The sequence below is a fragment of the Eretmochelys imbricata genome, chromosome 2 (assembly GCF_965152235.1).
Source record: "Eretmochelys imbricata isolate rEreImb1 chromosome 2, rEreImb1.hap1, whole genome shotgun sequence".
NCBI lineage: Eukaryota > Metazoa > Chordata > Testudines > Cheloniidae > Eretmochelys > Eretmochelys imbricata.
The window spans coordinates 258,255,471-258,269,955 of NC_135573.1; the positions used below are offsets into that span (position 1 = coordinate 258,255,471).

Below are 14,485 nucleotides of genomic sequence, written 5' to 3' on the forward strand. Positions count from 1 at the left end.
GATCTTGTGTGTATATATTTTTTTAAGTGAACAGGAAGGTTTGTTAGGGGTGTAGCAGATTTTTAAACCCTCCTTATTACATGTTTTTAGAGAGCTTATTGCTACTTCTATTAATCTCGATGGTGGTCTTTATATTAATCAGCAGTGATATTTTTGAACGGAAGCTTCTTAGGGGGCTCTTCTATTGATCAGTTATGGCGACTGGAAAGAGAAGAAACCTCACGTGTAAGAGAATCAGATCAAATCTTTTAGCTGGAATTGGGTAGGGTGAATGAGCAGTTTTTCCCATTAGAGTAAAGCCCTCTCTTTGCACCTGACTAGTCTTTTCAAGTGGGACGGGGTACACTAATTCTCAGACTACTGAAACTACTTTGAGAACTCCGAGGAATTGAATCACAAGACAGGGTCAGAAGGCTGATGGGATTCTGCCAGCCACTACGAACGAAGCCCCTACCATCGCAGTGATCGTCTCATGGCAGATCCCTGCAAGAGGCTCTGTTGAAGTCAAGAGGTCCAAACTGGGTTGTTTCTGCATGCCCAAGGGAAGGCCCATGCAGAGCCCATTACAGAATGGGGACTTTAGGAACACAGTACCGGAAGGGACCTCCTTGGTCATGGAATCCAGGCTTCTGCTCTTCTAGGTTTGGATAGCTGGTTCAGTTAATTAGGAGTTTGCTTTAGTTTAAGATATGAGTAAGGATCTTTAGGTTTGGCTCTGTGTGGGTAAAAATACAAGTGTTCTGGCTGAACACTAATCATCTCAACTCCTTATTGAAGTAGCTGAGGGGTTGGCCATCAGTTAGTGTCATCACAGCCCACTAATGGATGATGTTACTATTTGTAAAGTTGTACCAGACTTTTAATATCAAGAATCACTGGAGCTTGCCTGAAACTGAATGTAATCCCTTCATAGAAAAAATCCTGTAGAACTGAAATCCTTCTCTGTTCCTACAGAATGTTTAAACCAACTTACAGAATTCTGTAGCAGGGGTATAACTGCAGGATGGCTTAAAAATTCTGTAGGAAGGTTATCCTTGTCTGTTATATCTAATAGGTTTTTCTGTCATACCCTATTGGTTTCCTCCCTGTGAAATTCTGTAGGACTTTCCTGCATGGAATGTGTTGGAGCACAGGGATGTTTCCTGTACACACATCCTCTTCGGGTATGTCTACACTGAAGAAGAGGTTTGTGTAAGCACGAAAGCTTCTGTCTCCCCAACAGGAGTTGGTCTAATAAAATGTATTCCCTCACCCACCTTGTGTCTCGAATATTCTGGGACCAACACGGATAGAACAACACTGCATGCAGCACATCTAAACATACCCAAGCAAACTTTGAGCTAGCTACCTCAAATAGCAATAGCAGCGAAGCTGCACAAGCCTGCCCTGGATCCTGATATGTACTTGAATGGCTAGCCTGTACTGCCGTGGTGTCTGGGCTATCTGCCGAGCCTGCTTGGGTATGTCTGCACATGCTGCATTCGCAACTCTGATTGCAGTGTAGACAGACCCTTTGAGTCTTTCTGTTGCCAATTAGAATTCCATGCAAGCAGGTTTTGACTGCATATACATGTGGGTGTGCGTGTGTGCACACGCATGCCAGAATGTATGGAGAAGACCAACGCGCCTTGTCTCATTTATGGCCACGTTGTAAACCAAACAGCTCAGTGGTTTTACTAAAATATTTGGAATTCATTGGCAGTGCTTTGTGCAAATTAATTTGGTCACAGACTCTTCCTTTCCACACAGGAACGTATGCAAGGTAATGCTTCAGTCAGTTGTGAATCATATGTTACTTAGCAGATCTTAAGCATGGCATCTTTGAGAGTTGTAAAGAGGCAAGTTGGCTACTCTGCCCCAAGCTCATGAAGTGATAAAAGCCCCAGTGATACCCAGTTACTCAGCTCATCTCATGAACGCTTACGTGAATGTAAAAAATGTACGCTGTTACCCAGGTCCTCTGCTGGTGTAAGTCTGTGTAGTTTCACAAGCCTCGGTAGAGAACCTGGCCCTGCATGTATATGCACCTTGTATATTACATAACTGGTTACTTCTCAAAGCAAACGGAGGGCCGTTCAGATTAGGGAGGAGCTGGTGGAACTAATGCTGCTTATCATAACAGAGCTAATTGGATAGCAAAACCAGGCGTGGGAGCATGGCGGGCTTAGGGGCATACAAACATGTTTCATGGTTAAGCGAACAAAAAAACAGACTGTTAAAAGTTTCCACTTTTGCTTTTCTAGGGTTGGATCGAGATTGTTGGTTGTGCTGATCGCTCCTGCTATGACCTCTCCTGCCATGCCAGAGCCACCAAAGTTCCACTGATAGCTGAGAAGCCTCTGAAAGAACCCATATCCTTTGTGAATAAAAGAGTTTTCCCTAAAGCTAGGTAGCATCTGAAACTGAAATTTCCTAAGGCCTGTGCAGGTCTGGTCAAAGTTAGACCTTTGAGTGAGTGTCTAAGTTAAATCAGGAGAGCTTGATGCTCATAGCAGTGTAATGAATATCTTTGGGGCTGACCCAGCAAAGACTTCAGCGGATGAGTAACTTTACTCGGGTGTGTAAAGTAAATACAGGCCAAAGTTTGTTTCCTGGCTCCTTGGTTTCGATTTGTTTATTTTCATGAACATTTTAAACATTATACCAGTTACTTGCAAAAGAACTTTGGAGCGTTTAAAGAAGGGTGTGAACCCATTAAAAGGTAAGCGGGTGTGGTCTGCTCAGAGGATTCAACCTGCCAGGCTGTCCGCTGGCTCAGGACCACTGATTTCGCACCCCCATATGTCACCTTCAGGGGGTTGGGAGGGACTGCTTGCCAGATTGCCCTGGTACCTATCTGGCGCGTTTTCACTGAGGTGGTGAGCTGCGACTGGCTCTGGGTCAGTGGGGAAGGCCTGGTGGGCCTTTTCTTGAAGATATTGGATTAGATTCTGTTCTTGGGTGCACCAGTGTAAATCTGGAGTAACTACACTGATGCCATTGGTGTCACTCCAGATTACTCAGGTGTAACTGAGATCAGAAACCAGCCCAGTGTGTAAAAATCTTGCTCTAATAGCGTCCATATTCATGCACGTATATGCTGGTCTAAAGTACTGACAGACCAGGAAGTGAACAGTCCCTCAGAGGTAAGCTCTCAAACCGGTGTCAGCACCGAATAAGGTACGATGACAAAACACGGACCCAAATTCTGTAGGTGCTGCCGTAATTACATCTGTTACCCAGTATGAACTAATGAAAGTGTCAGGTCAGAGTGTCCTCTGAGCTCTATTTCCTTAACTGCTCTGTACAAAACAGCCAGTGTTGTTCAGTTTGAGGCAAATAAGGGAGCCGTTGGCAAGGCCTACAAGAAGGATGCGAAGCTGGTGCTGGAATACCTTTCCATCTGTGACGAATGTTACATCAGCGAGATGGAGAAGCTGCTGAATGACAAAGGGTGAGAAGGCCCTGGGTGTGGGGCTGAATAAGATTTTCTTAGCAATTACCTACGCCAGGGATACCCAAAAAGCTGCTTGAATAAGCTCAGTGCATCCTTCACCAGCCTTGCCAGTAACGGAAGGCCACGATGAAATGGATCATCTGCAGTTTTTACTGCTGGTGGCTCAGCCAAGAGGCAATTCTTTGCTGATGGATAGAATACATGTAAATATTAGGGTTATGTGCGCTTATGCTTTGGTTTTAAAAGGTTTACATGCAAACTAGGTGCAGCCTGCTGGCTCCTGGCAAGCTGCCCTGTGTGTCACGTAGGAGCCAGTCCTGCAAGGTACTGCATGTTACCTCTGAGGGGGTGAGAGTCCTCAGCTCCCACTGACTTCACTGGGAGAGGAAGCTGTTCAACAGCTTGTGGGTTGGGGCTCACGAGCTGGCCAGCACTGAGAAAGGTGGTCAGGTCTGTTCTGAAATAAGATGCGTTCACATGGGAATGATTCCTGCCCAGTAGGGATTTCTTGGTTCATCAACAGGCTCATAAGAATAAGAACATGAGTCTGGCCAGACTGGGTGAGACCCATGGTCCACCTAGCCCAGTATCCTGACAGAGGATTTCTGGCAGAGGCCAATGCCAGATGCTTCAAAGGGAAAGAACAGAACGGGGCCGTTACCAAGCGATCCATCCCCTGTCCTCCAGTCCCAGCATCTGGCAAACGGGTTTGTCGAGCTATCATTGGGTAAAACACGGGTGGGAGTAGCACGGGTGGCAGCAGCCAGTCTGACTTCCGGTGCCATTCGGGTTGTTGCGGTGCTAGAGAACGGTGAATATGGAGGGGCCAGGCACAGCCCCGTTAAAGTAGGTGCTTTCCGGTTGGTGAGTTAGGAGGCTCTGCCTGACTTCAAAAGCAGCATCGTTACGTTTCTGAGCAGGGTTATCTTAAAAAAATAAATAAAGCTGCAGCTCCTATGTTGTTTGAAATAGCTTGTGCAAAACAAGCCCTGTGGAGTGACTGATGCGCTGTGTGGGTTTTTCCCCCAGTATTAGAGCCAGTTTGGTGTTTTTTTAAGTGTTTCAGGAGTGTCAAGGTAACTAAAGTGCAGGAAAAACACTACTTGTAATTCATCCAAACCAGACCTCCGAGACTGAGAAATTATCGCGGGGGCACATTGGTCCCCCAGGAGAAAGTTAACCCAATTCCTTAACCCTCCAACGGAGCAAAGCAATAGCAGCATTTTTCAGTGGACGTAGCTTTTACCACAAAGGATGGCAATAGTTCAAACGCGACTCCCTGACGCGTCCACATTCAGGATGTGCCTCTCTAAACGTAATCTCCTCTGGAAAATTGGTCTCAATGCAGGCAGCTTGGCACACAGCCTTTCATAAATGCACCCATTACTGTGTTACACGCCCTCCTGGAAGCCATCAGGTTAGTATACCTGAGACACCACTACTGATTCACCAGCATGGGTGCACGGAGCCGGCTGTGTGCGGAAGTGCCTGTGGTTAGACCTGCTTTATGGATGGTTAAGTTTAGATGACTCTGTTCTGTAGGCGGCTGCCATGCAAAATGAGGCAGAGTTTGTACTACAGCAGCAATTTGCCAGCTGGAAGTTTAATAAAATCTTTCCTGTTTGTGAACTGGATATTTAGGGCCAGGTTGACATCAGTGGGAGTTCTGCCTGACTGAGGACAGCTGGGGGGCCAGGAAGGGATTTGCTCCCCCTTCCCCCAGTGTATTTTGGGGTGTTTGTGGGTTTTTTAAAATTTCCTTCTGAAGCATCAGGGATGGCTATGGCTGGAGATGGGACATTGGGTGGGGAAGGCCAGGGCTGTGAGGTGGCACCATGTAGTCTCTCTCTCGGGTGCTTGGCTGGCTGGTCCTCAGATGCTAAGAGTCTAACTGATCGCCATATGTGGGGTCAGGAGGGAATTTTCACCAGTCAAATTGGCAGTGACCTGATGGGTTGTTTTTTTTTGCCTTCCTCAGCAGCATGTGGGTGCAGGTCACTTGCCAGGATTATCTGGCTGTATCTCACTCATTTCCCTGCCATAGTGGAGGCCTCAGACACTGATGCACCTCGGTCCCTGCTATTCTCTGCCTGTGGCACATGTCTAGTCTCCTGTGGGCTGTAATTAACTTGGCCTAAGTTAGGTTGTTGAGTTTAATGTGTGGGTACTGGGTGGTGCTGGTAGCCTGTGCTATACAGGAGGTCGGATCAGTTGATCTGGTGGTCCCTTCTGGCCTTATACTCTGACTGTTAAGGATTTGGCCCTATAGCAGCTGTGGGTTAACTTTTTTTGACCGTCTTGAGAGAGCAACACCAAATGTTGTAGGAATCAGTCAAAAATAGATTTTGGCCCATCCACTTGTTTGGGAAGCTTTAACAGATCAATAATATCTTTGATTTTTCCAATTCCCATTCAGAGGTCAGGTACTCTCCATCAGAACTCAATTGACATGAAAAGTATCTGTGTGTTACAATACATGAGAAGTCTGTAATGAATGAATGTCTGGTTGTCCTGTGGTTAATTTTTCTTTTTCTGTATTTCACCCTGGAACCCTTCCATATTGTAATTGAATTTGCTCCTGGCTATTAACCACATTGCTTTTATGTTCACCAATGATTATGAAAAATTTTATTTTACAACAATAATAAAAATGCTAGATAAAAACTTTAAGTATTTAAAAAAAAAAGAGAGAGACGTGCTACTTGTTTCTTCCTTTGATCTCTGGAGTTTGAGCTGACTTTTCTGTATAGCCCCCAAACCAGTTTGGTTTTTTATGTTTAAAAAAAAAAAACAGCAAAACGACATAAGGGAAAGTGATATAACTAGTTTTGTTGACTAATACTAAAGCACTGGTATTTTCTTTACAGGGAATTCACTGTTGAAACTGAAGGGAAAACTTTTCAATTAACAAAGGACATGGTCAGTGTGAAGAGATTCCAGAAAACACTGCATGGTAACTTCATTTACTTTTTAAAAATCTTAGAGATGGGAAGCTGATCACAATACATTTTGAGTGCAGGAGAGATAAGCAAATCTGAAAGTTGTGGCCAAAATGTTGAGACTTAGGTGCTTAAAATTAAGCACCTAAATCAGTATATAGGTTCCTAAATAAGTGGCTCAATCCCAGAGGTGCTGAGAACCTGCTGCTTTCATTGGAATTTCATTCAATGGAAGCACCTTGGTAAATCAAGTTATTTTTATTACGGTGCCTAAGTTTAGGTACCAAGTTTTGGGGCTAATGGTTTTTTAAAGAAATGTTCCCTCTGTTTTCAGATGAATTATTTCCTTTCAGGATAAGTTCCAGCACAGGATCAAAGTTGGTCAGACAGTTATTTATAGGATTCCATCTTATAAAAGAATCACTTTCTGTAATTATCAGTAGGCAGACTGCCTTCTATCTATGGTACTTACATGGCCCCCATTACCGCTATAGGTGAGGCACCTGCAATGTTCAATGTATTTAGCCTCATAACATCCCTGTGAGGTTCGGCACTGCTATTCTCCCCATTTTAGAGGTGGAGACTAAGGCCCAGAGAGTCTAAGTGACTAGAGCTGGTAGGAAAAATTCCCCCCGAACATTTTTTCGTTGTTCGCTGATTTGTCAAAATCAAAATGTTTCGCAAAACTGTTCAATTTTGACAGACTTCCAACACAACCCAGGCTTGGTCTCCTGCCAGCTCTCCCACCTGGGCTTCCAGGGCCCACAGCTCCAGGATGGCTCGCCATGAGGATGGCCTCAGAGTCAGGGAGCCCTGGGCTTCCGAACTCTTGGGCCAGCTGGCTCCTCAGTCTGCTCTAGGACTTGTGTATCTGTGAGTGTCACAGCTCCCAACTCCTTAGCAGCCCACCAAGAGATGGGCTGTGGCAGGGCCTATGCTCCCAGGGCTTTCAGGCTCCTGACTCCCCACCAGGCTGAAGACGAGTTTAGTCAGTTTCATTGCTGCCATTCAGCGATGGACAGCAGAGAACACTGACAGTCGTGTCAGTTTTAGTCAGAAGCTTGCAGGGTGCCTGCCCCCGCTGCAGGCTGCCAGGCAGGTGGCTGGGGATCCCAGGGGACATATATCACTTTGGAAATACCGTGTGTCTGAAAGGAAATATTGCAGGATTTCAGTTCTGCAACGTTTTGGGGGGATTTGGCTTCGTCCCAGTTTTTTCCAAAATCTTGACAACTTTTATGGAAGTGAACTTTGTTTTGCCAGCCAGCTCTGTTAGTGACTTGACTAAGGCCACATGGGAAGTCTGTGGTCGAGTTAGAAATTTAACCCATTTTCTAACCCAGAGATCCAGGTAGGCATCCTAACCACTAGACCATCATCCTTCCTCAGCTTTTTTTAATCACTTACGAGCCAAGATTCAGAGTACTTCCTGTTAGGTGCAGAGCATCCTTAACTCTTACTCTGCCTCAGAGACCTACGCAATCTGCAGGCATTAGCAAGGTCTCTAAGTGCCTGTCAGTCAGTGGTAGAAAGTAACTACACTCATAGTCCATCTCCATTTTATTATCTCAGAGCAGTCAGCTGGAGTTTTGGTTGCTGGTCACTTAATTTGTATTAGTACAGACTCAGAGTTCAGCTTATCCATGGCTGGAAGGGGAGGCATAGCCAGAATGAAGGAATCTAATGTTCTGTATCCATGTTCCATAGGGCTGTGGCTCTTAGAAACAAATTAAAAATGGCGTAAGATGTCCTGTGAATATAATCCCGGTGGGAGACGGTGTTGTGCCACAATGGCTGGCAGAGCAGCACCGGCCTGTTTCACAGAACAGTTGTTGTTCTAACCAGTGAAGATGGGAACACGAGGCTAGTACATCAGAAATGGCTTTTCAGCAAATAAACAAAATAGCATTGCCACTTAGAAGCATACAAGCTGGTTCCAGAAACTAACAAACTCTTAACTTCTCAATTTGTCTGCCAAGGCTTTCTCTAAAATGCTGTGCCATCTCCCCCTCTCCTTTGCTCAGACAACTAGATTCATACTAAAATGATAGCACCCTTATTAGTAAGTGTCGTCCAAATCTTGATCTCCAAGTATTCCCATTGGAAGCAGAGCTATTTAAACCCATCTCTTTATACATTCACCTGCAGTAAATCCAGACCTGTGTGAAGGAGTGCAGGTTCAATCAAGTAACTGTGCTTTTGTAAACTGCCTTTCTGAATGCAGTGTGTTTTGTGCTCTAGTGGAAGAAATAGTCCCGAATGTGATTGAGCCCTCATTCGGAATTGGAAGGATCATGTATACAGTGTTTGAACACACATTCCATGTCCGGGAGGGAGATGAACAACGAACGGTGAGCCTTCATGCGTCTTTGGGTTGGTTGAGAAGCAGCTGTGGGCATTTGATTCCATACCTTGAAATACAAAACAGATCTGGGAAACCCCTGTTAAGTCAACTCATTCCTCTCCTTACCACGGCCGGTGCGAGTTGTGCCGAGGCACTTACAATTATCTGGGATGGTTTGCACTCACCGTACTACTTTGAAGGGGAGGACTTTCTTTTCCCTGTGGGCTGAAACTTGGCAGGTCTCCCTCGAGGGGAGTGAAGTCCTTTTAAGTGATTTGTCTGTGCTCTTGCCATCTCAGTACCATGCAGGCATCCTCATGATCCTGGCTTGAGACCTCCCTGCAACTGAGGTCAGACTGGTGGTGTCCGTGATGCCCAAACTGCAATCCAAGGAGCACTCACTGGTGGCCCATGGAGAGCAATGTAGCACTTGGTGCCAGCCCCCTTTCCTTGTTTCCCACGGCTACGTTTTTTTTTAAAGAAGCTACATTTCTTTTCCAGCTGAGGTTGCTACTGTGATGGGATTACAAGTCGGGGCTGGAGGCGGGAGAGATGGCTGTTATCTAGTCTCTCTGTTAAGATGTGATCCACCTGTGCAGATTCTTGGGAACCTGTGCTGTGTGCAGTAGGAAGGGAGGGATGGGGTAAGATGAGAGCATGAAGGCTGGGGAAAGAATCTTAATCCAATTCCCCTCCCTTTGGAATGATGTTTTTTGTTAACTTTGTTAATAATGAACTAAATCTCAGAACTATTTACAGCCATACTCCCTATCTGAATCAAGTCTCTGTTTGAATTGGAGAGGGGGTCTGCTAGATCCTAAGCACCACCATCCAGGGAGATGCATTGGGACTAAATATTTTAGTCCCCCCACACCTTTGTTTTCAGGGGTTTTGGGCGAAACATGCCTTTACCTCTGAAGCTTTAATGATGTACAGAGGGCCAGCTCCTCTGCTGGAAGAAATTGGCCTAGCTCTACTGATTTCACTGGAGCTGTGCTGACTTACCCCAGCTAAGAACCTGGCGCAGATTGTAGCTGCTTAATAATTAAACTCGTGTTTATTTTGACTGCATTTGTGTAGTTCTTCAGCTTCCCGGCTGTTGTAGCACCCTTCAAATGCTCTGTCCTTCCTCTGAGCCAGAATCAGGAATTCATGCCTTTCGTCAAGGAGCTATGTGAGTAAATGCAGCGCCGCGGATACCCACACGACCATGGACTGGGAAGATGTGGTGGGGGGGTGGAAATCAAGAGTGGAGGGGGTCTTTTAATGATGCTTGTTTATGCCAACGGTAGTAGCATGCACCTGAGGTAGGGAGAACTCCAAAGCTTTCAGCATCTTCTGTCATTGGAGACCTCTGCATTGATGTGAACCAGCCTTGCAAATTTATCATATAAACTTATCAGCTTAGGTACAAAATCTGCTCCTTTGCTCTTTACCGTGAGTCCTAATGAAAAAACTGTTATTTACCTGCATGTCAAAAAATGTGACTCACCCTGCCCATGTAATGGCTGCGGTGAGTAGTGTGTGTGTTGCTTAGAGCAGGACAGGAGCCCAGACTGCTGCGTCCCAGCTCAGCCACTTACTTGCCACGTAGCCTCTGAATAAAACCTAGACCTCCTTGTGCCCAGCCCTGGGCTTTAGTTTCAAAGGTAGCCCTTCCCCTCTGGTATGTCAAAGCACTTTGCAAAGTAGTGCGAGAGAGCACAGTAGCAATCGCTGTGTAAGTCGGTGGAACAGCCGTGAGGTCCCACAATGTTAGAATCAGGGCTTGCTTGGAGCTTTTGTTTTCAGCTCTTTGAGATAACCTGTCTGGGCCCAGACACCGAAATGAACCGGTTCTTTAGTTAGTGTTTCGCTGCAAGACCTTTAATGTCAGGCTTGAGAGACCCTTGATTCGGTGTCCTCTTTCAGAAGACTTAGCAATGCACGATAGAGTGCTAACCCTGCACTATAGTGTCTGCATGGTGTGGGTATGAGCCTGAACCCTGGTGTGGGCCTCGAACCCGAATCCTTCTGTCACAATAAAGTCACTTCTTACTTTCTAGCCCCCAAAGACATGCAGCCTCCCCCCAATTATTACTAATGTTGTACCCGAATTGCGCTAGGTGCTTTATAGGCATAGGATAAGGAGCAATCCTTACCCCGAGGAGCTTAAAACATAAGGGCCAGAATCTCCCACCCTGGCTTCGTGGGCAGCCCCACTGACCTCAGAGGGACTGACTGCAGCCAGGTGGCGACACAGGACCCTGTGTGAACAACTTCCAGTTAAGAGTTGGGCCGAGCAGCAAATAACTGGCGTGGGGAGTGGTTGTGGGTCTGCCTTGCTGGGACAGTAATGCCTGTCCATTGGTACTCCCCTCACCCTTTTCTATTTATCACCCTGTGGGTCTGGGTCCTTCTGATCCTCCAGCCCAGCCGGGCTGTTGCTAATCCTGGGAATCTCCGCTTCTTCCAGCTGAGGCGCTCACCAGGAACGGCATCTCCCACAAAGTGGACGATTCCTCCGGCTCCATTGGCCGGCGCTATGCCAGGACCGACGAGATTGGCGTGGCTTTCGGCATCACGATAGACTTCGACACGGTGAACAAGGTGCCTCACACAGCCACTCTAAGGGACCGTGACTCCATGCGTCAGATACGAGCCGAGGTAAAATGCCTGCACGTGTGTTAGGGAAGGAGTTAAATGTATGTAACTAGCACAGGGGCTGGGCCTGTTGCCTCTGAACCTGTGGGCATACTGGCCTTGGTGTGAGCCGTGTACAATCCATGTGTTGTGAAGGTGAGGGGTATTCTCACCAGCCTGCCAGTGAAATGAACTGAGGAGTTACTTTCAACAGCCAGAGGGAGAGGTCACCCCTAAAGGAGCCTTGAGCCATTTAGGCACCTGCTAGAAGGCCAACCCACTCACTGTGAGTGTGTGCCATTGTGGGTGTAGTTGCTGACTTGTGTATGTAGCACTAAGCTGTCCCCCAGACAATCCTGTGGTGACCTGTCACTGTTACTGGGGGGAGGTAGGCCTCCTTGGGGTCTCAGCACGGTGTCTCCATAGACTGTTCTGTGGGCTGTTCAGTGAGCTGTGACATACAAGTGACCACCTTGGACCCTCTCCTTCTGGTGAACTAACCCCTGTGGCCTCTTGAGGTGCTTTAAAAGCCCAGTTTTCACTTGCTCAGACAGACTTTTCAAGTGACAGCTGATCTGACTGCCAGGGGTTCTGGGCTAGCTGTACCTCTGACCCCGCGGGTTTCTTGCCCTTACTTCTCTCAGGGAGGAATCTCACAGTCCTTGCACTCAGACCAGGAGCTGGATACGCCGACCTGGGTGCATCAGCCGCTTACCGCCCTGCAGGTCTGACTGGATTTCAGTTAGTGATACTGACCAACAGCATTTTTGAAATGCAGGATTTTTATTCAGCATTTGGAACAAAATATTAGAGAAAAGAGATTTTCAAACAGTCAACGCACGTAGCTAGTCACAAGCTAAGGGTTTATCTATGTGGGGAGATTTACCAGCAGACCTATGCTGGTGCAGTTATACTGCAGTAGTTACCAGTATAACTATAGCAGTAAAACTATGCCAGTATAGTTCTGCTGGTAAATTTCCCTGTGTAGACAAGCCCTTGATTACATAGGATGACTCCTCGAAGTATAGGCGCAGAACAGAACCAATGTACATTCTCCCAGCAAGCCCAGATTTTCCTCTCTCTCCGTGGGAGTCTGTCGGGGTCTCTCGGGGTTGGTCTATGCTGCAGATGCTACAGCGGTGCGGCTGGGCCACTGTAGGGCCACGGCGTAAACACTTGCTACAACGACAGAAGGGGGTTTTCTGTCACTGCAGTGATTCCAGCCCCTTGAGAGGCGGTAGCTAGGCTGCCAGAAGAATTCTTCTGTCAACGTAACCTTGTCTATACTGGGGCTTAGCTGGGCTTAACTACATCTCTCTGGGTCGATCTAGGGTTTAGATGTAGACCAGGCCTGGGGGGGTCTCATCAAACTAGTTTGGATGCTGCCCAGGAGAGTGGGCTAGAGCCATTAAAGCTATTTGCTCTTAATCGCCCTTAGTGCAAGCTGTTAAGTGGCTGTTAGAAAGGTTCTCCTCCCCCTTTCCTTAGGTGGGTAGGCTCAGCTCCCCAGACCGCTCCTGTGATGAAATAGCCATCCCCTGCTATGGTACAGACACACCCGACACAGCTGCAGTCAATACTGCTAATCATTCAAGAGCACCCAGGTGATGGTCACTGTGACATCCTTGGGGTTCTCCAGAAGGAAGGGAGCCAAAATGGTGGCCACAGATGATGTGGGGACACTCGTGCTCCTGCAGTGGAGGAGTCTCCTGGTGGTCGCACGCCAAAAAGAGATGGCCCTGCATGCATTGTGAAGAGCAATATCTTGCTGGGCCCCTCATACAAGCATCACAGTAGCTGTCCTGGGCCTGGTCCAAAAACCATCGAAGATGCTGGAATGACTCCCATTGATTTCAATGAGTGCTGGCCTCAGTGTGACTAGTAGGTCTGATTTTTTTCCCATTGAACCTTCAGTCAATTCACACATGTTCTCTGTGGCTCTTAAACTCTGCCCCATGATCACACACTCACAATAGCAGAGAGAAAACTCAGCAGATCCTGAGGCAGCCACTGTTTGTGCTCATCTTACAGTGCCCCAGAGCCTGTCAAAATCCCCTGCTTGCAGGTTCATTTGGACCAGTACATTCTTCTCTGCCTGTCCCAAGGTGTTGTGTGACATTGCCAGGTGCCCCTGTGCTCCACCCAAGTGACAGCTGCATTTCACTAGTGAATCCCCACGCTATGAGTAGTTGACCAATATTCGCTACAGTGAAAAGTGATCTAGAATCAAAATGCCCTGTTGCTTGGAGACCCGATGACTTGATGTCCCAGTGGGTGATGAAGAATTTATGGCTGTAAAAATATTACATGAAAATGTTGGACAGATCTGCTCTCACCAGACTGAGACAGTTGATGGCGTTTGTATTTGTAATACAGTGTTAAACATTATCCATGTACCCATAGGATGAAAGAAGTCAACTTAGTGGTTGTGTGGCCTCATGTCTTGCCTCTTTCTGTGCACTCTCCTCCTAGGTCTCTGAACTTCCTACCATAATCCGGGACCTGGCAAATGGTTGCCTAACTTGGGCTGCCGTGGAGGCAAAGTATCCACTCTTTGAGGGACAAGAGACTGGCAAAAAGGAGATAATAGAGGAAGACAATTACCTGAAATAAGCCCCATATGATGTCCACTTTTTACTGTTCATGTTAATATGAAATAAACTATCATGTGTATTATTCAAAGCTGCATTGTTTGTGCACCCAGGGACTGTTTTTTCCTCAGTTGCTGCCTGATTTTAACTTTAAACTGAAATAATGGCAATTAAAGGTGTTATGAATAAAACTGCCCATTGCCTTTGCTTGCTTTTCCATCTTCCAGCCCTTTGACTTTATCAGCCACCGTGTGTGTTGGTTCTTGGGGGTCCAAATGAAAATTGTGGGTGCACAAAAGAAGGCTGATCCAGTCGTTAGACATGAGTTCAAGCCGCTGCTTCTACCATAGATTCCAGTGTGATTTTGGACAAGTTACTGTGTACCTCACTTCTCGTTCTGTAAAATGGGGGTGTGAGGATAAATACATTAAAGTACGAGGCGCTCAGTTATTTCGGGGGATATAAGTACCTCAGACAGACAGGTGTGGGCTGAATTTGGCCTTGTGTCCAGAAGGAACTCCTTCCCCCTTTCTGGAGAGAGAAATACAACAAT

The 14,485-nt window shown here is 46.7% G+C and overlaps 1 protein-coding gene across 1 annotated transcript in view; it reads left to right on the plus strand.

The window, feature by feature from the left end:
• The window catches only part of GARS1 (glycyl-tRNA synthetase 1), a 34,244-nt gene extending 20,121 nt beyond the window's left edge, over positions 1-14,123 (plus strand). Inside the window, exons 11-17 of the mRNA XM_077808426.1 lie at positions 2,244-2,356; positions 3,293-3,433; positions 6,304-6,389; positions 8,617-8,726; positions 9,800-9,893; positions 11,175-11,365; positions 13,814-14,123. Of these exons, the coding sequence (XP_077664552.1) occupies positions 2,244-2,356; positions 3,293-3,433; positions 6,304-6,389; positions 8,617-8,726; positions 9,800-9,893; positions 11,175-11,365; positions 13,814-13,954 (876 nt within the window). The 3' untranslated portion in view covers positions 13,955-14,123. The remainder of the gene's footprint in view (positions 1-2,243; positions 2,357-3,292; positions 3,434-6,303; positions 6,390-8,616; positions 8,727-9,799; positions 9,894-11,174; positions 11,366-13,813) is intronic.
• The last annotated feature ends 362 nt before the right edge of the window (positions 14,124-14,485 follow it).